This window comes from Physeter macrocephalus, chromosome 4 (genome assembly GCF_002837175.3).
Source record: "Physeter macrocephalus isolate SW-GA chromosome 4, ASM283717v5, whole genome shotgun sequence".
NCBI lineage: Eukaryota > Metazoa > Chordata > Mammalia > Artiodactyla > Physeteridae > Physeter > Physeter macrocephalus.
Genome location: NC_041217.1, coordinates 96,895,983 through 96,920,596, shown reverse-complemented (window position 1 = coordinate 96,920,596; position 24,614 = coordinate 96,895,983). Strand labels below are relative to the sequence as shown.

At 37.4% G+C, this 24,614-nt stretch overlaps 1 protein-coding gene across 3 annotated transcripts in view; it reads left to right on the top strand.

Annotated features, from left to right (window-relative positions):
- Nucleotides 1–24,614, top strand: part of SNX7 (sorting nexin 7) — a 99,914-nt gene that overhangs the window by 7,763 nt on the left and 67,537 nt on the right. For 2 of the 3 annotated variants that reach the window (XM_007117504.2, XM_007117505.3), the window contains exon 2: nt 17,203–17,385. In XM_007117504.2, coding sequence (XP_007117566.1) covers nt 17,203–17,385 — 183 coding nt within the window. Of the gene's footprint in view, nt 1–11,743; nt 11,841–17,202; nt 17,386–24,614 lie in introns of all 3 variants that reach the window. The other variant, XM_007117506.3, reaches the window with a different exon arrangement.

Below are 24,614 nucleotides of genomic sequence, written 5' to 3'. Positions count from 1 at the left end.
AGGCAGACGCGCAACCACTGCGCCACCAGGGAAGCCCCAGATTTTTGATAAATTGGAATACTGGTTTTAAAAGCAGACTATGAAATTTAATTGGGATAAATGTAAAGTCTTGAGGGAAGCTCTACTCATTATTGTAAATTAAAATATAGCAAGACATAAGCTGAGTATTTAGGAGCAGAGACTCTGTAGCTACACTGCCTGTGTGTGAAATCCTGTCTCCACTGCTTACTAGCTTTATTTCCTTTGGCAAGTTACTTAACCTCTCAATGCCTCAGACTTTTCATCCATAAAATGAGGGCAAATAATAAATATGAGGATTAAATGACTTACTAAATGTAAAGAGCTTATAAATAGTACCTGGCCCTTAGTAAACCCTCTTGAATGTTGATCAATTATACACAGCCTCTGTAGGATCCTGCTGTCCAAAAAGAACGACAGTGATGGACATGTTCCAGCTCTGTCTGTTTAATGTGGCAGCCACTGGCCACATGTGCCATTTGAGCACTTGAATTGTAAACTAGTACATCTGAGGAACTGAACATTTAATTGTGTTTAATTTGAATTAATTTACATTTAAATTTAAATAGCCACCTGTCGCTAGTGGCTACCAGTTTGAGGAGTACAGGTCTAACCAAATTAATATTTTATTACTAGCTTGGATTATGATTACTCAAGAAATATCCTTGAATCAACGAGTGGTTTCCTACCTTGGAAATCTGTACAGAAATATATAAAACACACACACACAATATTTACATATGTATGCATGTGTGTAGTTTGGGCATATATGAATGTGTATGTATATTTATACACACATATGTATGTGTGTGCATGTAGAGTGTGTAAGCATAGTGAATGTTTCTATGTATGTATATATGTAGTGTATGTGTGTATGCATTCTCAATTGTCTCACTTAAAACCTAGAATACAGGATTAAAGCAGGCAAGTCATGTGTTCCCCTTTCTCTGACCTTCATACTGATCCTACCTCACTGGGTTTTACCATTTCGATGGTTAAAAAAAAGAGGAACTGATAAAGTAAAGGAAAATAGGGCTGATCCAGGATTCCTCCCACTAGAAGCTCCACTGTCTACCATCACAGCCCTCTTAGATGTTAAGTACTCGTATATTCCTCCCCAAGGAGGAAGGGTAGGTGAATGAAGTAGAAAGAAGATGAAAAATCCTCAAGTTCTCCTGATGAATGAGCATATATGGTCAACAATAGAATTAAAACCAACAAGGAACTTGCAGGATAAGTTTGGAGAGACCTTGTATAAGACCATTTTATGTACAAACATTCCTAGTGATTTTCAGTGACTGAATGATCAATATACCCAAATGACAAGGTACCTATTGAATCTGAACAAACAACATATTTTCAAGATCATATGGAGTATTAATTGTACTATAATTTGAACTGTTCGTGCAACTTAAGTTCCATTCCACCCTCTGTATTTTAAAGGGAGAGTTGATAGTCTGTGTCAGAAAATGGCAAAGGGATATTATGTCATCTATGGATACCAGTGCCCTGATCCTTGGAATGCTGTTTTGAGATAGAGCCTTAGATCTAGTCTGGGCTTAGCAGAAAGAGGGCTTGGATCCATCAGCACTGTCTTCCATTGGCACAAGGAGTGGGGAGGGTTGCAGTAGTAACAGTCTCGTCATGCGTTTGCTATCATGAAGGAGAATGAACTAAGGGTTTCACTGATGATATGTTCTGGCAACTGTGAAGAAAGGCTGGGAAGAACAAAATGTAGTTTAGCTTGGAAAAGACTCGGGCTGATTCTTTTAACAGCCTTTATGAAGAGTTGTTATGATCTAGGTGGATTAAATGTTTATAGTTTTGAAAGGCAAAAGTAGAACCACTAGGTCAAGAGTATGTGGAGGTCAGTTTTAGGTCAACTTATGGAATAGTTTTCTAATTGAAGGTTCCAAAATGAAAGGGATTACTCAGCTAGGCCTTAAATTTTGTCACTAAAAATGCTCTGGCACAAGCTGGATGACTAACTGTCCCAGAGGAGAAGAGGGTGTTGACAGTTGCACTGTCTCTTCCCACTGTTAAGAGGGAAATGAAATTTTAGCATGCTGAGCTTAACCACAGGAACAATGGAAAGCCTTAATTAGGTGGTCCTACTCATCCCCTCAACTTATCCCTACAGTTTCATTCCCAAACTGAACGATGTTTCTCCATTCCCTAATTCTTATATTTCTTTTTCCATACCTGTTGTCTTTTCCATCTGATTCTCTGCTAATGATGTGATGATTTCTTAGATATCTAGGATAAAATACTAGGTCTTACCTTCTGTTTATCCCTTTCACTCACTTACCCTGTCCCCTACATATCTGAAATGTCCCAGTTGGTTTTATCTTCTTGGTATCTCTAGAATTAGTGCCTTCGTCTTGTTACCACTGCTCCAACCCCAAATAGTATTGTGTTTACATTTGAGAACCATTAAAATAGCCACACAAGGTCTTCTTTCTTCTGATGTTTTGCCTGTAGTCTGTCCTGTGTGCTCACAGAAAACTGATGTTTCCAGAGCACCCAGCTCTGAACATAAAGAACATATTGTCACATTGTGTCATTCAAGGCTCGTGGTGATTAGGCTACACGGTGGCTCCCCTCACCTCTCTCTCTCACTCTCTTTTACGTGTGTGCATGCGCACATGCCTTAGTACTCAAAGTATGTTCCATGAATCTGTTGGATCACCTGGGAGCTTGTTAGAAATGCAGTTTCAGAATCCACTCCAGAACCAATGAATCAGAATCTGTATTTTAACAGGATTCTTCAGTGATTTATTTGCACCTTACAATATACTGTTGGGTCAACAAAACAAAATCCTTTCTGTTATTTACGGCCCATTGTAAAGCGACTTCTTCCTTAAGAGCTTCTTCGTTCTCCAGCTAGAATTAATTTCTTCCCACTCTGTGCTCCCCATAATAGTGTTTTGAATCTCATAATACTTAATACATTTTGCCTTATAAAGAGGAATTTGTTTCTCGTCTCTAAAATCTTAATTGCTTGTCTATCTCCAATAAATTAAATTCCTTGAAGGTAGAAGAGTAGGAACTCAATGTTAATGGAATAAATACATTAATGAATGATATGGCCTGTGTCTTTTTTCATGTATATGGACACAGTTATTGCAGTAATTTTCCAATCATCTGTTTTCAGTAAATTCAGTTTGTATTGTATTGGCCTTTCCAATCAGCTTACTAGACCAAATAGAATTTAAAACAAATTTGTCTTGACAAATGGTGAGTAAATATTATTGACGGATGACACAGAGCTATGTTAAGCGTCAATTCTGGACAGAAGCTCCTATTTAGATTTCATTAGAAGAAATAAACACAAAGCATAAGAAAACCCAAGGGAATCATTTAGAAACCTTCTTACTTGGGAAAAATAAATCCTTTGAAGCCACCTGTCCCAATCACGGGGCTTGGTTGCAAGCAATGGAAATCAACTCTGGCAGGAAAGGAATGAAATAGTAGCTCACAAAGTAGATTTGAAGGCTGGAAATGCAGATGCAGAAAGGGACAGGCACTAGCAGAAACTATATCCAGTGTTATGGTTGGAAACAAGATTGGATGTTGTATAGCCAAAAGAAGAAAAAATCCATGAGAACCTATAGGAAGAAGACCTATAGAGTTCTTTTGTGCAGATAGCGGTATTTTATTTATTTATTGATCAGTGGCAATGGGGAAAATTATTACAAGTATTTTGGGAAAACAATGTTAAAAGACTTCAGATTTGAACTTAATAAACTATATTCTATTGGATTTTGAAGGTGGAGTTTTATTTTTGCATTTTGGGGGGTTCTGATGGGATGCTCTATTATAACTGAGAGCCTGCTAGTTTTGCAAGTAGCTAGTGTGATCGAAAGGAAACACAGATTCAACAGTTATGCAGTTGTAGTGTTCAACTTTATTTTATTCATGTATTTTTAAATTGTATCCCACACTTTTCAAAGAGGATATTAGACTAAAAGTTAAAATAAACATTTTTAGTCACTTTAAGAATATACTTTAGGGCTTCCCTGGTGGCGCAGTGGTTGGGAGTCCGCCTGCCAGTGCGGGGGGCGCGGGTTTGTGCCCCGGTTCGGGAGGATCCCGCGTGCCGCGGAGCGCCTGGGCCCGTGACCCACGGCCGCTGGGCCTGCGCGTCCGGAGCCTGTGCTCCGCAGCGGGAGAGGCCGCAGCAGTGAGAGGCCCGCGTACGGCAAAAAAAAAAAAAAAAAAAAAAAAGAATATACTTTAAAGTTGTCTCAGTAAACAAATGGAGAGTTATGTGCTTGAAAGTTTTGTCTATTTTAAACAGAATATTTGAATAACTCTGACACTTCATATATTCAGTCACACTGGATAATGCAGTGCTACTTATAGTATTAATAAAAAAGGATATATTTAGACAATCAAAATTATTAGCAAATACTGATATAAAAATCAGTAAAACACATCTGTGATAAAACAGAAGGTTAAATCAGTAGTTTCTAAAATTGAAACTGAAATAATTTTTTTTGACCTTGAGAAATGCTTTAGTATAACATACCCCTTTTTAATTGTTTTTAACTAACTTTATTGAGGTGTAATTATATACCACAAAATTCACCCATTTTGGGTAGATGATTTTTTGTAAGTAAATTTACTGAGTTGTACAACCATCACTGTTTTTACTGAGTTGTACAACCATCACTGTTAACCACTTTTAGAACATTTTCATCTTCCACCTCAAATCCATCATGCCATTTCCAGTTAATATCCATTTTTACTCCCAGCCTTAGACAACTACTAATCTACCATTTTCTGTCTTTATAAATTTGCCTTTTTAGGACACTTCATATAAATGGAATTGCACTTTTTGTGTGTCTAGCTTCTTTCATTTAGCATAATATTTTATTTTTTTTAATCATTGTTTAAAAATTTTTGATAAAAGAAATAAAAATTTCATTTTAAAATGAAAAACAGAGATTACTCATTTACAATGAAACGTTAGGAATAGAAATTCTGTTTACAGTTAAAATGGAAACCTTATTATGTGTGACCAAAAACAAAAGGCAAACTCTTGGTATGTGAGTTTTCAGAACTGGGGGAAAAAAATTCCTATTTTGTTCTTTTGTATTAACTCTGAGAAGGTTAAGTGTGTGTATCTGTGTGCATACATACATAATACATATGTACATATATATTTATATGTATTTAATCTGGTTGAAAGTTGAATGGTATTTTTTTGTTAGGTTTCACTAGAAAATGCAGTAGTACAAACAGCCTCAAGATCTTAGTGGCTTACCTGCAATAAAGACTTCTTTCTCAGGTATGTACCTGTCAACTGTGACTGAACTGAGAGTCTGGTCCAGGCTTTGAGTCTGCTTCTTGTGTTTTCTTTATTTTGGGATCAAGATTAAAGGAGTGATGCTAATTGGGACATGTCATTCCTGTAGCAGAGGGAAAAGAATATGAGCACTGGTGGAAACAGGCAACGGCTTCCAAATCTTCTGCCCAGACACATGACACCATCCAAAGCAAGTCACTGGTCAAATTAACTGGGGTGGGAAACTTATTTTCCTTCCATAAGGAGGCACTGAAAGTTACCTGGTAACTGACCAGGAGGTGTATTCCTTTCATAGAAAGACAAGGGGTTATTGGGAACAATCATACCGGCTCCCACAGTGGTTTTGTGGCAAAATCATATGCAAGTGGCATGTTGAACCTTTCTGAATAAGGAAAACTAATTTTTTTCCATAGAGTGTTAAATACAAAAAAGAAAAATTTCCACTAGGTAAGAAATTACCCAAGCATAATTGAGGTAAATGGAAAGGCATTAGTCATGCTTAATAACCTCTTATTGGTTAATGCTCATGAATAGTCTGAGTAGGATCATACAGATCCTTAAAAATCTCTAGCTGTGCAACAGATATCTTACTTTGGATTTCAGGTGCAATGTTCATTTATTGAGGAGTTCTCCCTTCCCTTTTTTCAAGACCTGTAAGATAAAAATATGAATACTTAAAATTCTGCCACAGTAAACGTCAAAATGAGTTTCATTGGTTATATCTTCATCAAAGCCTGTGTTCTACCCATTTGCCTCCTTTCTGGTCTTCCAACATCCTAAGTCCTTTCCTGCCTTAGGCATTTTTGGTTCCCTTGACTGGAATGCTCTTCCATCAGTGTGTTTCATGGCTGGCTCCTTCTCGCATCACCTCCTAAAGACACCTTCCCTGACAGCTCTCTCAAAAGCATTCCTCTCACTTCCTGCCTTAACCACTTACTCCAGCAATTCATTCCACTTTATCTGGAATTTACTCCCGTGTTTATCAACACTTATTTATATATGGACTTATCTTGTTTTTCTATATTTTTATTTGTTTATCATCTGTTACCCTCCCCCCTAACTATCGTGTAAGCTTCATGAGAGAAGGCACCGTGCCAGCCAGTCTTGGCCACTGTTGTATCCCAGCCTAGTGCTTGATATATAGTTGACATTCAATGAACTTTTGTTAAATGAAATAAAGGTGCTATACTAGGTGCTTTTTGTGTGTGTGCATGGGTGGTGGTGATGGTAGTGGTGGCTGCAATTGGCTCTTCCAATTAAGAAATAAGTGATTTGGGAAGAATTATTATTATCCCTATGGTACAAGCTTATTTATCTATAAAATTCAGGTGATGATAATTGAGCTTTCTTTCATCAGATTATTGAGAGGATTACATGAAATAATGCAAGTGTGTGGTGCTAAGGTGTATCCTTGGCACTTAGAAATGTTGGTGGCTGCTAACTGATCAGGGAGTTGGTTGCTGAAGGTTGGAGCGGCTGTGGCAGTTTCTTAAAATAAGGCAACAAAATGAGGTTTTCTGCATCAGTTGACTCTTCTTTTCACAGATGATTTCTCTGTAACGTGTAATGCTGTTTGATAGCATTTTACCCACAGTAGAACTTCTTTCAAAGTTGGAGTGAGTCCTCAAACCCTCCCTCTGGTTCATCAACTAAGTGTATCAGTTTATGTAATATTCTAAATCCTTTGTTGTCATTTCAACAATCTTCACAGCATTTTCACCAGGAGTAGATTCCATCTCAGGAAACCACTTCTTTGCTTCTCATCCATTCAAGTTTTATCATGAGATTGCAACAATTCACTTCATCTTCACACTCCTAATTCCAATTTTCTTGCTATTTCCACCACATTTGCATTTACTTCCTCCACTGAAGTCTTGAACCCCTCAAAGTCATCCATGAGGGTTGGAATCAGCTTCTTCCAAATTCCTGTGAATGTTGATATTTCACCTCTTCCCATGAATCACAAATGTTCTTAGTGACATCTAGACTGGTGAAATCCTTCCAGAAGATTTTCAATTTCCTTTACCCGGATCCATCATAGAAATCACTGTCCATGGCAGCCATAGCCTTGTGAAATGTATTTCTTCAATAATAAGTCTTGAAAGTCTTGAAAGTCCTTAATCCATGGGCTGCAGAATGGATGTTGTATTAGTAAGCATGAAAACATCAATCTCACTGTATATCTCCATCACAGCTCTTGGGTGACCAGGTGCATTGTCAAAGAGCAGTAGTATTTTGAATTTCTTTTTTTCTGAACAGTAGGTCTCAACAGTGGGCTTAAAATATTCGGTAAACCATGTTGTAAACAGATGTGCTGTCATCCAGGCTTTGTGGTTCCATTTATAGAGCACAGGCAGAGTCAATTTAGCATAATTCTTAAGGGCCCTAAGATTTTCAGAATAGTAAATGAGCATTGACCTCAAAGTCACCAGCAGCATTAGCCACTAAGAAGAGCTTTGAAGCCAGATATTGACTTCTCCTCTCTAGCTATGAAAGTCTTAGATGGCATCTTCTTCCAATATAAGGCTATTTCCTCTTCATTGGAAATCTGTTGTTTAGTGTAGCAACCTTCATTAATGATCTTAGCTGGAGCTTCTGGATAGTTTGCTGCAGCTTCTACATTAGCAGTTGCTGCTTCACCTTGTACTTTTATGTTATAAAAAAAGGCTTTTTTCCTTAAATCTCATAAACCAGCCTCTGCTAACTTCAGACTTTTCTTCTGCAGCTTCCTCACCTCTGTCAGACTTCACAGAATTGAAGAGAGTTAGAGCCTTGCTCTGCATTAGTTTTTGGCTTAAGGGAATGTTGTGACTGGTTTGATTTTCTATCCAGATCACTAACACTTTCTCCTTATCAGCAATAAGGCTGTTTCACATTCTTATCATTTGTGTGTTCACTGGAGTAGCACTTTAAGTTTCCTTCAAGAGCTTTTCGTTTGCATTCACAGCTTGGCTAACCGTTTGGCACAAAAGACCTAGCTTTCAGCCTATCTTGACTTTTAGCATGCCTTCCTCATTAAGCTTAATCATTCCTAGCTTTTGATTTAAAGTGAGAGTCTTGAGATTCTTCCTTTCACTTGAACACTTAGTGGCCATGGTAGGGGTTTACTTGGCCTAATTTCAGTATTGTTGTATCTCAGGCAATAGCAAGGCTCAAGAAGAGGGAGAGAGATGGGGGAACAACCAGTGGGTGGAGCAGTGAGAACACAAACATTTATCAAGTTCACCATCTTATATGGGCGTGGTTCGTGATGTCCCAAAACAATCACAGTGTAACATCAAAGATCACTGATCACAGATTACCATAACTAATATAGTAATAATGAAAAAGTTTGAAGTCGTATTGCAAAAATTACCAAAATGTGACACAGAGACATGAAGTGAGCAAATGCTGTTGGAAAAATGGCACCTATAGACTTGTTCAATGCCAAGTTGCCACAGACCTTGTAAAAAACATGGTATCTGTGAAGTGCAGTAAAGTGAAGCATGATAAAATGAGGTATGCCTGCATTCCCTGTGTGGCCCTCTCCAAGATTCTCTCTCTCTCTCTCCTGCTTAAAAGAAAATAATAATTTGAATTTTGTTTTTATCATTCATTTGGTTTTCATAAAAGTGATGGTCCTGAACTTAAAATGGTTTGACTTATGATATTTAGACTTTATGGTGCAAAAGCGATACACATTCAGTAGAAACCATACTTTGAATTGTGAATTTTGATCTGTTCTCGAGCAGTGGTAGATAAGCTTTCCTGGTGCTGGGCAGCAGCAGTGAGCCACAGCTCCCAGTCAGCCACAGGATCACGAGGGGAAGCAACCGATACGCTTGACGCCGTTCTGTACCCATACAACCATTTGTTTCTCACTTTCAGACAACATTCAATAAAGTACATGAGATATTCAACACTATATTGTAAAATTGGCTTTGTGTTAGATAATTTTGTCCAACTGTAGGCTGATGTAAGTGTTCTGATCACATTTAAGATAGTCTAGACTAAGCTATGGTTAGGTGTATTAAATAAATTTTTGATTTACGATATTTTCAATTTACAATGGGTTTATTGGGATGTAAACCCATTGTAAGTCAAGGGAGATCTGTATATGTATCTTGAAGCACTACTTGTTAAGGATTTATGTGAATTTGGACCTTGTATGTTTTAGGACTTTAAAAAATGATGTTGTCCTGTATGAATTCTTCTCTGATTTGATCTTTTTTCTTCTAATATTTAGTTTGTGATATTTATCAATGGCCTTACATGAAGTTGTAATTGATTTTCATTGCTGTGATTTATATATATAAAGCCTTGTATGCATACACCACAGTTTATCTATCCATTCTTTTTTTTTTTTTTTTTTTTTTTTTTTTGCGGTACACGGGCCTCTCACTGTTGTGGCCTCTCCCGTTGCGGAGCCCAGGCTCCGGACGCGCCGACTCAGTGGCCATGGCTCACGGGCCCAGCCGCTCCGTGGCATGTGGGATCTTCCCGGACCGGGGCACGAACCTGTGTTCCCTGCATCAGCAGGCGGACTCTCAACCACTGCGCCACCAGGGAAGCCCTATCTATCCATTCTTATGGGCTGCCTTGAATGTTTTTGTACTTCCTTAGGTTTTGTCCACTACATGACTATATTTTAACCATAGAAGTTGATTTATTCTTGCTTTAGATTTCTATTTAATTTTGTGGGAAACTGAAAATTGAATTCAGTGACAACTCCCAGTATGTTTGACTTACTGGCAGTTAGGTGGTGGTCAAATGCTGGTTCCTCTACTTAATAGCACTTAAGAGTTTGAACAAGTGATTTAACCTATTTCCTCATTTGAAAACAAGAGGTAAAAGAGTACCTACTCAATAGTATTGCTAGCTGGTTTAAAAAAGGGAAAGAAATAGAACATACTCTATAGGGTCGTGGTAAGGTTTCTATAATTCACATGAAGGTTTCAAGGAGACAATGTATACCCCACATTTATTCATCTCTTTTTATCCTCTGTGATCCAAAGTGAGATATGACCTCTCTGATGTTACTGAATCTCAGAAAAGTAACGTGACTTGACCAGGTTCACACAGCTTTATATATATGTAAACTTGAATTAAGTTTAGTTCTGCCTAACTACAGAGACTTTTAATATACCAGGTTGTTGTTTTTTTTTTTGCCAGAGTGGAAAATTATGTCAAATAAAATTATGTGAAACATTTCTGTGGTCAGTATATAACTTCATAGTGCACAAAACCTGAAAAATTCCAAGTATATTCAAAGCAACACTGTTAGAAAATAGAAACAGAAAAATGAATAAATAGATTACGATATATGCATACAAGGGTATATATACTACATAGCACTGGAAATTATGTCAAACAAGATTATTGAGTGTTGTATGCCCCTTTATAGAACACAACATAGGCTGGCTTTTCCCCCAATCACATTTTCAACAGTGTTCCACAGAAGGCCTTTCTAATTTTTTATTATTATTATAAGCAGGCAGATTGGAAGGAGTTGTAAACCAAAACACAGCTGGTAAGTCTAAATTTAGGCCCATCAAGATAAGTGTCCCTCATAACAACATGGTTTCTCAAACTCCTTCCACTTCAAGTTGCTTTTTACCAGATGTCTCTTGGTGTACGTGTTTCTTGTACATCAGCAATTTTATTTGCATGGCCTTTTCATGCCAGTATTCTGATTTATGACACTTCTCACATTGATTTTTTTTCTTCTACTTGTAAAAAGAAAATAGCTGTTTGTGCACAGATGGTGGTTGTAATTTAGTATTATCAGAGTAATTCATGTTACATTTATGAGATGTTCCCGAGTAGCATCTTAGTGAAGGATATTAAGGAAGGACACCTCTTAGAGAGGCCATATCTCACCTTTTAACCTGTTTCTTTTGGAGTTTATCTCCTGAGCACTCAAATATTGGCAAGTCATTGTTTGTTTTAAATTTGAGCTCTGTATTTTATTTATTTCAATAGTAGAACTTTGGAACCATCTAATAGCATTAAAAGTGGGAGGCAAAAATCATTTCTCAGAAATTACTGAAGATGATTGTTAACCTGTAAAAAAAATTAATGGAGCAAGGATGAAATGTTTTAATTATAATTCCTTCCTTTCTTTCTATCCTTGTTTCCTTCCTTAAATATTTATTGTGTACCACTCTATATACAGAAATGCTGTTCATTTGCTAGGGCTACCGTAACGAAGTACCACAGACTAGGTGTCTCAAACAACCGGAAATTTATTTCTCACAGTTCTGGAAGCTAGAATCTGAAATTAAGGTGTCAGCAGGATTGGTTCCTTCTGAGGGCAGTGAGGGAAGGATCTGTTCCCAGTCTCTCCACGTGGCTTGTAGATGGCTGTCTTCTCCCTATGTCTCATGTTTTCCCTCTATGAATGTCTTATGTCCAAATTTCCCCTTTTTTATACAGATATCAGTCATATTGCATCAGGACCCACTCCAGTGACCTCATTTTAACTTGATTACCTCTGTGAAGACCCTGTCACCAAATAAGGTCGCATTCTGAGGTACTGGGGTTGGGACCTCAACATATGAATTTTGGGAGGACATGGTTCAACCCACAACAAATGCTTATAGTAAACCAAAAATAAGAACAAAGAAAACCTACCCTTAATTTGTAAGTGACTTTGTCAATAAATTTCAGTATTATGCTAGCACAGTGCTAATGTCCATTCATTTCAGGAAAGTCACTTAAATGGTTTCTCTTACAGTGAATGTGTTGGTTTGGAGTAAGGATAAAACACAATGACTTCCTGCAGCAATTTGGCTTACTTCTCTATTATACATATTCAAATCTCAGCCTGAAACCATCCCAAGATTTTTTGGTGTGTGCCTGTGTGAGTGTGTGTTTTCACTATGCTAGCTGTAAGAAAGGTATTCAGTGTTATTTAAGAAGTGATTTACCATGCAAATAATTTCCCTTCTGCTTTAATCTCTTGAAGAAAAAAAATGAAAAGATGTATTTTCATTGTGTGAAATATCATAGGATAATGGATGTATATCCAAATGCTAAGAATGAACAAATGTATAAATGAGGTTGAGGACGGGGAGAAAGACAGAACTAGCAGGAGAAAGAGGCATGCGTTATTGTGGAGGTAAGAACTTTGGAAAGAACAAATTTGAACGATCCATTTCTCCTGAAAAGCATCAACCACAAAAAGTTAAATGAAGTTCTTTTTGGTCAGTTACTTCTTTGGATCTTCTCAAACACTTATTTTCTTTACTTATTCGTGTCCAAATGTAAATCTTTTAAGTATTGTCAGTATATTTTCTGTCCTTTTTTTGAAGCAAATATAAAACTCTTTGGATAGTCACTTTTATTGAGGTTTTAAGAATGTTTTTGAGTGATTCATAGTAATTTACATTCTTCTACTGAAATCTTGGATGTTGCTAAATTTCAGCCTGTAATTTTCTTCCTTTGCTAGATATTGAAGCATATTTTTATGACACCACACTACACTCATTGGAATTGTGAGCCTTTATAAATTCAGGCAGATCTTTTCCACTCTACAAAAGGATGCATTTTAAGCAGAAGAAATAGAATGCTAAATTATGTAGTAGGTAAAAGAAGTGGGTTGTGGTGAGTTAAGAGGGTGACTACAAAGAACGCCAAAGCACATGGTTGTATGCACTGTCAGTGAAATTTAAAGCACATTTGCCCATCAACTTAAAAAACTACTGTTTATATGAAATGATAATTGAGAGAGATTTTTGTACATGCTGATTGCACATTTATTTGAAACCTCTAAATTCTGTTTTTAATGGCTGCTTAGTATTCCATTGTGTTAGCATCCCATAATTTATTTTGACAATCCCATTTTCATGTGATTCCAGACATATTTTTAAATTTCCTATTTAACTATACAACTTTGAATTAAGAAAAAAAAACAAATAATCAAATATGTAATCCAAGGTCTTCTGCCAAAATGGCCGTAGACAGCTCTTTTAACTTACTGTTGTTTTTTTTTTACAGTAGTTTTTTCAGTAGTTTTTACTGTCTTTTTTTTTACAGCAGTTCTTACTGTTTCTGAACACGTTAGATACAGTGTTGACTCTAAACAATTAAAAATCTTTTTTCAAAATGATACACGTTTATTTTAGAATATTTGGAAATACAGCAACTCAGATAGGAAAATATTAAACTCAACAGCAATCCCAACACCTGGAATAACTTCTGTTAACTTTTTGGTATAGCTTCTAAGTTCATGAGTGCACGCATATCTTGAGTGCGCTATTTCTCACTTTTTCTCTCCTACCCTCTGTCCTCTCTCTGTCATACACACACATAAATACATGTACATGCATTAGAATCTAGTTGAATACAAATTTTATAAGCTAATATTTTCTCTTAATACCATACTGTAAATCTTTTTCCAAGTTACTGTATATTCTTCTAATATATTAATCACTTTATTGTATTCTAGTATATGGATAGACTTTATTGTATCCTATTGTAGGTATATACCATAATTTGTTTCACTAAACTTTTGTTGCAAGACATTTATTGTCTCCATGTTTTTGTGTGTCTGATCAACTCAACTGTAATTTGTCCTCTATTCCTTGTCTAAATCATGCCTAATATACATATATTTCCTAGCATTTATATCTTGTTTTCTAAATACCAGTCTCCTCTAAAAGAAACCAGAGCTCCTTGGAGAAATGTCTGATTCCATGACTGGGGCAGGGAAAATATAATGTAAATCTGAAACATTTTGCTATGCCAGAAAATAAAGTGCTCAAGGAATAATGAAGACATATCAAAAACACACAGATGCCAGCTTTAAGGAGCGCCTACTAGGCAAATTTTGGACACTTAGAACATCAAAATAAATTTATATTAATGGATTATAACACATTGAGTAAAATAGGACTCTGAGTCTATACTCATATAATTAATTGACTTAAATAAATACTCTTCATCTTCCTTAGTAGGAAATCTACTGATAATATGAAAATTGAATAATTAAAAAAAAAAGAAAAAATATGTTATTTTGAAATAAGGAGGGTAACAAGGAACAAAAATAGCTAATAGAGTTCTGAATTTGCTTCTGGGGAGCGTGAACTGGCAATAGCTATAGTGGAGCACGTGATGCTGCTTTTTTATTTTTAATTTGTTTCGTTTTATTTTAAGCCTTGTCAGATGATTTGACTTTTGAAAACTATAAATATACTTTTTATTTTGAAATAATTGCAAACTTGGAGAAGAGTTGCAAGAATACCACAAAGAATCTAGATTTCCCAGTTATTACCATTTCACAACATTTGTTTTCTCTATGTGTGTGAAAGTTGAGTAAATTAGAGACGTTTTATTACTCCTAATGAAATCTGTGTATATTTTTGAAAACAAGGACACTCTCCTATGTAATCACAGTATAAGTATGCAAATCAGGAAATTAACACTGACATAATACTATATTCTAATCCACAGACCCTTTCAAAATTTTCATTTGTCCCAATAATATCATTTAGAGAGCAAAAACAAAGGTTCTTCTCCTTTGGAACAGAATCCAATCCAAGATCGTATGTTGCTTTGGCTCTTGTGTCTCTTTGGTCTTCGTCAGTCTGAAACAGTTCCTCATCTTCCTTTTCCATCATGGTATTGGCATTTTTGAAACTGTTTTATAGGCAATGTCTCCTCCTCTCAAACATATACATATGTTTTCCCCCCATTATCTTAATATAACTATATCACCATTTTTAGTTAAATTCAGTATTAAGAACAATTTATTTTTATGCACAGTGAAGCCATGTAATGAACTATGATTACATTTTTCATTCTTGTACCTTTTGTTTCCTTTAGAGTTCATCATTCATTCATTCCTTTATTTTAGGCCCTCCCTTTCTCCCTCTCTTGTTTTCTCTGCCTCTTGGCTTTTTTGCACCAATTCATCTACAAAATCTAACATGGCATGCTTCCTTTCATTATGCTTAAATGTATCAGGTATTCTGTCAGCCTCCCTCCCTCCCCACTTCCCTCCTCCCTTCCTTCCTTTCTCCCTCCCTCCCTCCTTCCCTCATTCTCTTTCCCTTTTTCCTTTGCTCTTTCTCTTTCCTTCCTCCCTCTCTTCCTTTATTCTTTCCCTCTTCATCTCCTTGCCCCACCAGAATCTTTCTGCTCTAGTCTGTATAGGTTGTTCTCTAAGTCTGTTGCAAAGCTGTCAACTTGGAACATTCTTTCACTGTCATCCAAGGAATTTCCTTTAGTTCTCTTCTATGTTGAATCTCTTACTTTCAGATCATATTTCTTCTTCCTTGGTATATGCCCTTATTTTGGAAAAGTGAAGAGTCTTCCAAAGAATGTGTAAGAATGGGTACATGGAAAGTCAGTTTTTGAAATCTTTCCTATCTGAAATGGCTTCATTCTACCTGTATACTTGAATGACAGTTTGGCTATGTATAATTCTAGGTAGGAAATATTTTCCTCTAAAAATTTTGAAGATACTATTTTATTATCATTTAGTTTCCAGTGTTACCACTGAGAAATCTGAAGCCATTCCTATTGTATTTTACCTGTTTATAGTCTCTCTGGAAGCTTTTAGGAATTTAAAATCCCTACTGTTATGAAATGGCATGGTGATAGATGCTTGTAGGGGTACTACCCACCCCACTACTGTCCTGTTCATTTTGAGGAGGCCTGCTAGGCCCTGTCAACCTGGAAATACTTCAATTCAGAGGACATTTTCCTTCTTCATTTTCTGGAATTCTGTTCATTCAGGTACTATCTACCTGGATCCTTTAATCTTAAAAAATACTTCTCTCTCCTTTTCCATCCCATGTTCTTTTGGTTCAGATTAGTTCTCAAGTTAAATCTTTTGAACTTCCTGTTGAGTTTTTATCCTTCCATCATATTTCAACTTTCATGAGCCTCCTTTTCTACTGGTTTTCCTGTTGTTCTTTGAATTTTTTTTGAAAAATAACACCTGTTTTATTCATGAATTTGATATCATTCTTATTGCTAATGATTTCACCTATTTTTAAAGCATTATATTCTCTGTTCTGTCTGCTTCCTGTATTCTCTTTGTTTGTTTATTTGTGAATCTTTCACATCAGAGGCTTTCCATATGTTGAGATGTTCGGTAGTTCCTGCACTAGGTACTGACAAGCTGAGCAGGCATTCAACATCCTGCTGCCCACGTTCTTGGGGCCAAATGATGGGAAAGGGCTGGATATCTTTTCATCTAGTATGTAGGACTTTCCCTTGATATCTGTATTTTCATAGGGCCTCTCTCTCCCTCCATCCTGCCTGGTGCCCTTGAGTTCAGAGACACTCCAGAAAGCAAATTTCCAGGTTTTTTGCAAAATTGGGGAAGAAAAGTCACCTGATTGCATGGGGTAGGTGAGGGAATCTGAGGTACTAACTCCTTTTTTGTTTTATGAGCTTTTTAACCAATCCTCTAGTTTAACTCTTCCAACGTTCTATGTCCACAGGTTTCTGGCACCTCTAATTCTTGAGTGTCGCTGTGATCCTGTGTCATAAATGTGCCTTCTTTTTCCTGGTCTACCATTCTCTCCTACGTCTACTTTAGCTCTTTCTGCACTGCTTTTCAGTTACCACTCAACCATGAGATTTCCAGTTTCCAAAAAAGTAGTTAACTTTGTTTGCTTAGTCTCTTCTTTTTACCTTGAGGGTTTATGCCTTTTTATGACTTTTTGTCTTGTTTTATCTTTGTTTCTTTACTGTCATTTTTAAAGTGGGATTTTGAGATGAAGCAGAGATAAAAATACATGTTCCACATACCTTATTTAAGCAGGAGTCCAGTTATCCTTTTTGTTCTTGACATATTTGATTAGTATTTGTCGTGCCTAAGAAAAAGAGGATTTTAACTTTTTTTCCCTATAGATATTAATTTTTGATTGTTTTATTCCTAGGATGCCTCACTGATGGACATGAATTCCTTCAGCCCTATGATGCCAACATCCCCTTTATCAATGATAAACCAAGTCAAGTTTGAAGATGAGCCAGATTTGAAAGATCTTTTCATTACAGTTGATGAACCTGAAAGCCATGTTACTACAATTGAAACGTTCATTACTTATAGGATTATTACTAAGGTAAGTATTTAATGAACATTTTCTTGAATATAGTTGCTTCTTTGAACTTTTGGAACTGCTTCTTGTTCACTTTGACACTCAACTTAGAGAATCTTAACTGAATTGTTCACTTTGACACTCAACTTAGAGAATCTTAACTGAATTGACTTCTACTTTTTCAGCCATTTGAGTAAGACATTGCATCTTATCTATCCTTCACTTGTTCTATATGAATTCAAATTAACCTGAGTACCAGTCACTTGTATTTTAGCAGTTGTGCTTCTTAAAATAGGAAAATTTTAGGTCTTTAGTTTAAAAATTATAAAGAAATATATTTGGAAAAGAAGAGCCTCAGTTTGCTAATAAAGAAAACAACTAGTTAAAAACATGACACAATATTTTGTGTTCACATTTCTTCTGAAGATTCCAAAAAAATAATTTCATTTGTTTTCCAAATAACAGCAAATGGCCACTTTATCTTATATCTATATATGAGATACTGTTAGTTGTTTAATGATGCAAGGACAGATCTAGAATCTGAGTCTCCTGACTCCTAGGACAAGGCTCTGCAAAAAGACAGTTTACTCTGAAAAAGTAAAAAAACCAAATAGTATAATCTATTTTAAAGTCCTTTGTGTAATAGCAGCCTTCAAGAATTCTATTTATAAGTTATAATATTTTATTTATGAAGCCTCACTCTACATCTCTTGTAGTGCATCCCTTTTGTAGCTGCAAAGCTTTTGGACCCTGTGCATATAATCACTTCTTCCAGTGCAGCCTCCACACTGCTGCTAATTATGTTGCATAAAGATGTATATATCTGATCTCTTTACTCAGATTCTTAAAATCCTTCCCTGGCTCCTCACTTCCTACAGAACAAAGTGCAGACTCCTTTGTATGATATATAGAGAACTTCTCAGTCTGGGGCCAGCGTACCATATATGACTCACTTCTTACTCCCGACTTGTAATACCCCTGCTCTCCACTTGCATAGAACTACCTCTTTTATCTGAATATTCTAGGCTATTTCTTGCTCTCATGACTTTGCATATGCTTTTTCTTCTGTCTGGTGTGCCCTTCCTGCTTTCAGACAGAAGAGTTACTGTTTGTTTTTCAAGATACAATTCAAAATGATGCCCACCACCTCTGCCCCACAAGCTGAGTCCTCTTTCTTCTGTTTGCTTAAAGAATATAAGATACCACAGTCAGTGTAGCAAAGAAATCAAAAGCCTATATTTTGTCCTTCTAAGCCTCAGGGTTTTTTTTTGTTTTTTAACTTATAAGACTGAAATGATAATAGAACCTGGTTCTGTAGAGTTGCTGTAAGAATTAAGTTAGGATAACTAATCAATGTAAAACACTTAGCAAAGTGCCTAACATATAATAAGTATTCAGTAATTGTCACCTACCTGTGTGTAGGTCACTAACTGTGTTTATTTGTATTTATTCCCAATGAGTCTGTGAGCTTCTCAAGGAAGGTAATTATATCTTAAGTTATCCATAATTCTAAACACAATCCTTGGGATATAGCAAGTTAGCAATTTAACCTTTCGGTGAGTGAGTGAGTGAAGAAATTTATAGTATCATAGTCATATCAAGAGGCTGTAGAGCAAGACAGCATGGAGTTGAATCTTGATCGCCCTCCCTTCCTTGCTATTTAATTAACCTCTCTATGCTTAGTTTCCTCAGTTGTAAATAAGATAACAGTACTAACCTCGTACGGTCTTTGTGAATATTTAGTGTGTTAATACAGACACACTGCTAAGAATAGAGCCAGATTTCTCCTGGTACTACTGTTATAATTATAATCATCCATTTTCATTACCCTTTCTAGCAAAGATTTTGTGAAACTGAATTATTTTCCCCTCATTTGTTTCTTTCAGAAAGACACTTTATAAGCCACCCTATGGATTTCATTCTAATCATAGACATACAGTTCTTATGAGTTATCCATATTACATCATATTTTAAATATACTGCTCTTGTAGTAGTAGTAGTAATAGTGATAGTGATAATATTATAGTGTGTTAAACTAACTTTTATTGTGGGACTAATTTGTGCTAGGCAATATTCTAACCACTTTATGTGTTTTAACTCATCTGAAGCTCACAACAATCCTGGATCTTATGATTTACCCTCATTTTGTGAATGAGCCCACTGAAACTCAAACCTTGCCAAAGGTTATACAACACAGTCATTAGCTGAGCTAAGATTTAAATCTAGACAGTTTGCTTTACTTCTTTACTATATAGATTTTCATTATACTTTTGTGCATCTGTATATGATTATGGCAAACTATCTTTTGGCTTAACTTTTATAAACTAAGTCCCTTTATTCTATATCTGATTACTTTTACTCCATCCTAGTATATAGACTATACCTATATATACTAAAATATGCATTGCAGAACAAATTTATAAACATTTAATAGATGTATATTGTGTTATCAAACATAATATTTTCTTTGTTATTCACTTACTATCACTTATTCATTTACTCATATATTCAATAAATTTCTGTTGAGTGCCACTTATGTCCCAAGCACCAGACTGGTATGTTGAGACTACACCAGCAATCAAGACAGACATACCCGCTACCTTCATGGAGTTTTCAGTATAGGGGGGTGATGGATCTCAAATAATTATATATTTAATTAATTAATTACAGTTATAAATACTGTGACCAAAAAATACAGAATTTTATGAGTGTGAGTACTCCATCAAATTAGGGGGTTCAAACGTGGCTACCCTGGGAAAGTTTTAGTTTTATAAAAATTTATGGACTTCCCTTTTGGTACAGTGGTTAAGAATCTGCCTGCCAATACAGGGGACACAGGTTCGAGCCCTGGTCCGGGAATATCCCACATGCTGCGGAGCAGCTAAGCTCATGAGCCACAACTACTAAGCCTGTGCTCTAGAGACGCGGGCCACAACTACTGAGCCAGTGTGCCATGAGTACTGAAGCCTGTGTGCCTAGAGGCCATGCTCCACAAGAGAAGCCAAGGCAATGAGAAGCCTGCGAAGCAAAGAGTAGCCCCCGCTTGCTGCAACTAGAGAAAGCCCGCGTGCAGCAATGAAGACCCAATGCAGCCAAACATAAATAAATAAATAAATATTTTTAAAAAATTTTACATTCATGGACACCAAGATTATAAGGATAAATGCAGGAGGAGCTTCAAGGTGGTGGAGGAGTAAAAGGTGCAGATCACCTTCCTCCCCACAAATACATCAGAAATACATCTACATGCAGAACAACTCCTACAGAACACCTACTGAACGCTGGCAGAAGACCTCAGACCTCCCAAAAGGCAAGAAACTCCCCACGTACCTGGGTAGGGCAAAAGCAAAAAGAAAAAACAGAGACAAAAGAATAGGGATGGGACCTGCACCAGTGGGAGGGAGCTGTGAAGGAGGAAAATTTTCCACACACTAGGGAGGCCCTTCGCGGGCGGAGACTGCGGGTGGCGGAGGGGGAAGCTTCGGAGCCACGGAGCAGAGCGCAGCCACAGGGGTGCGGAGGGCAAACCGGAGAGATTCCCGCACAGAGGATCGGTGCCGACCAGCACTCACCAGCCCAAGAGGCTTGTCTGCTCACCCGCCGGGGTGGGCAGGGGCTGGGAGCTGAGGCTCGGGCTTTGAAGATCACATCCCAGGGAGAGGACTGGGGTCAGCTGTGTGAACACAGCCTGAAGGGGGCTAGTGCACCACAGCTAGCCCAGAGGGAGTCCGGGAAAAGGTCTGGAGCTGTCGAAGAGGCAAGAGACTTTTTCTTGCCTCTTTGTTTCCTGGTGCATGAGGAGAGGGGATTAAGAGCACCGCCTAAACAAGCTCCAGAGATGGGCGTGAGCCGCAGCTATCAGTGCAGACCCCAGAGACGGGCATGAGATGCTAAGGCTGCTACTGCAGCCACCAAGAAGCCTGTGTGCAAGCACAGGTCACTATCCACACCTCTCCTCCTGGGAGCCTGTGCAGCCCGCCCCTGCCAGGGTTCCATGACCCAGGGACAACTTCCCCGGGAGAACACACAGCACCTCAGGCTGTTGTAATGTCACACTGGCCTCTGCCACTGCAGGCTCACCCCACACTCTGTACCCCTCCCTCCCCCCGGCCTGAGTGAGCCAGAGCCCCCGAATCAGCTGCTCCTTTAACTCCGTCCTGTCTCAGCTAAGAACAGATGCCCTCAGGCGACCTACCTGCAGAGGCAGGGCCAAATCCAAAGCTGAACCCAAGGAGCTGTGTGAACAGAGAAGAGAAAGGGAAATCTCTCCCAGCAGCCTCAGGAGCAGCGGACTAAATCTCCACAATTAACTTGATGTACCCTGCATCTGTGGAATACCTGAATAGACAACGAATCATCCCAAATTGAGGAGGTGGGCTTTGGGAGCAACAAATATATATATATTTATCCATTTTTCTCTTTTTATGAGTGTGTATGTGTATGTTTCTGTATGTGATATTGTCTGTATAGCTTTGCTTTTACCATTTGTCCTAGATTTCTGTCTACGTTTTTTTGCTTGTTCCTTTGTTTTAGTATAGTTTTTAGCGCCTGTTATCATTGGTAGATTTGTTTTTTGCTTTGGTTGCTCTCTTCTTTCTTTCATTCTTTTTTTTTATTACTGTAAAGAATATCTTTAAATTTTTATTTTAATTATTTTATTTTATTTCATTTTATCTTCTTCTTTCTTTCTTTTTTTTTCTCCCTTTTATTCTGAGCCATGTGGATGACAGGCTCTTGGTGCTCCAGCCAGGCATCAGGGCTGTGCCTCTGAAGTAGGAGAGACAAGTTCAGGACATTGGTCCACAAGAGACCTCCCAGCTCCACGTAATATCAACGGCGAAAATCTCCAGAGATCTCCATCTCAACATCAAGACCCAGCTCCACTCAACGACCAGCAAGCTACAGTGCTGGACACCCTATGCCAAACAACTAGCAAGACAGGAACACAAACCCACCCATTAGCAGAGAGGCTGCCTAAAATCCTAAGGCCACAGACACCCCAAAACACACCACCAGACGTGGACCTGCCCACCAGAAAGACAAGATCCAGCCTCATCCACCAGAACACAGGCACTAGTCCACTCCACCAGGACGCCTACACAACCCACTGAACCAAACTTAGCCACTAGGGGCAAACACCAAAAACAACGGGAACTATGAACCTGCAGCCTGCAAAAAGGAGACCCCAAACACAGTAAGTTAAGCAAAATGAGAAGACAGAGAAACACACAGCAGATAAAGGAGCAAGGCAAAAACCCACCAGACCTAACAAATGAACAGGAAATAGAGAGTTTACCTGAAAACGAATTCAGAATAATGATAGTAAAGATGATCCAAACTCTTGGAAATAGAATGGAGAAAATACAAGAAATGTTTAACAAGGACCTAGAAGAACTAAAGAGCAAGCAAAAAGTATGAACAACACAATAAATGAAATTAAAATTCTCTAGAAGGGATCAATAGCAGAATAACCGAGGCAGAAGAACGGATAAGTGACCTGGAAGATAAAATAGTGGAAATAACTACTGCAGAGCAGAATAAAGAAAAAAGAATGAAGAGAATTGAGGACAGTCTCAGAGACCTCTGGGACAACATTAAACACACCAACATTCGAATTATAAGGGTCTCAGAGGAAGAAGAGAAAAAGAAAGGGACTGAGAAAATATTTGAAGAGATTATAGTTAAAAACTTCCCTAATATGGTGAGGAAATAGTTAATCAAGTCCAGGAAGGACAGAGAATCCCATACAGGATATATCCAAGCAGAAGCGCGCCAAGACACATATTAATCAAACTATCAAAAATCAAATACAAAGAAAACATATTAAAAGCAGCAAGGGAAAAACAACAAATAACACAGAAGGAAATCCCCATAAGGTTAACTGCTGATCTTTCAGCAGAAACTCTGCAAGCCAGAAGGGAGTGGCAGGATGTATTTAAAGTGATGAAGGGGAAAAACCTACAACCAAGATCACTCTACCCAGCAAGGATCTCATTCAGATATGACAGAGAAATTAAAACCTTTACAAAGAAGCAAAAGTTAAGAGGGTTCAACACCACCAAACCAGCTTTACAACAAATGCTAAAGGAACTTCTGTAGGCAGGAAACACGAGAGAAGGGAAAGACCAACACCACCAAACCAGCTTTACAACAAATGCTAAAGGAACTTCTGTAGGCAGGAAACACGAGAGAAGGAAAAGACCTACAATAGCAAACCCAAAACAATTAAGAAAATGGTAATAGGAACATACATATTGATAACTACCTTAAATGTAAATGGATTAAATGCTCCAACCAAAAGACATCGACCGGCTGAATGGATACAAAAGCAAGACATGTATATACACTGTCCACAAGAGACCCACTTCAGACCTAGGGGCACATACAGATTGAAAGTGAGGGGATGGAAAAAGATATTGCATGCAAATGCAAATCAAAAGAAAGCTGGAGTAGCAATTCTCATATCAGACAAAATAGACTTTAAAATAAAGACTATTACAAGAGACAAAGAAGGACACTACGTAATGATCAAGGGATCAATCCAAGAAGAAGATATAACAGTTGTAAATATTAATGCACCCAACATAGGAGCACCTCAATACATAAGGCAAATACTAACAGCCATAAAAGGGGAAATCGACAGTAGCACAATCATAGTAGGAGACTTTAACACCCCAGTTTTACCAATGGACAGATCATCCAAAATGAAAATAAATAAGGAAACACAAGCTTTAAATGATACATTAAACAAAATGGACTTAATTGATATTTATAGGACATTCCATCCAAACACAACAGAATATTTCTCTCAAGTGCTCATGGAACATTCTCCAGGATAGAGCATATCTTGGGTCAAAAATAAAGCCTTGGTAAATTTAAGACAATTGAAATCGTATCAAGTATCTTTTCCAACCACAACGCTATGAGAGTAGATATCAATTACAGGAAAAAGTCTGTAAAAAAATACAAACACATTGAGGCTGAACAATACACTACTTAATAACCAAGTGATCACTGAAGAAATCAAAGAGGAAATAAAAAAAATACCTAGAAACAAATGACAATGAAAACATGATGACCCAAAACCTATGGGATGCAGCAAAAGCAGTTCTAAGAGGGAAGTTTATAGCAATACAATCCTACCTTAAGAAACAAGAAACATCTCAAATAAAGAAGCTAACCTTACACCTAAAGCAATTAGAGAAAGAAGAATAAAAAAACCCCAAAGTTAGCAGAAGGAAAGAAATCATAAA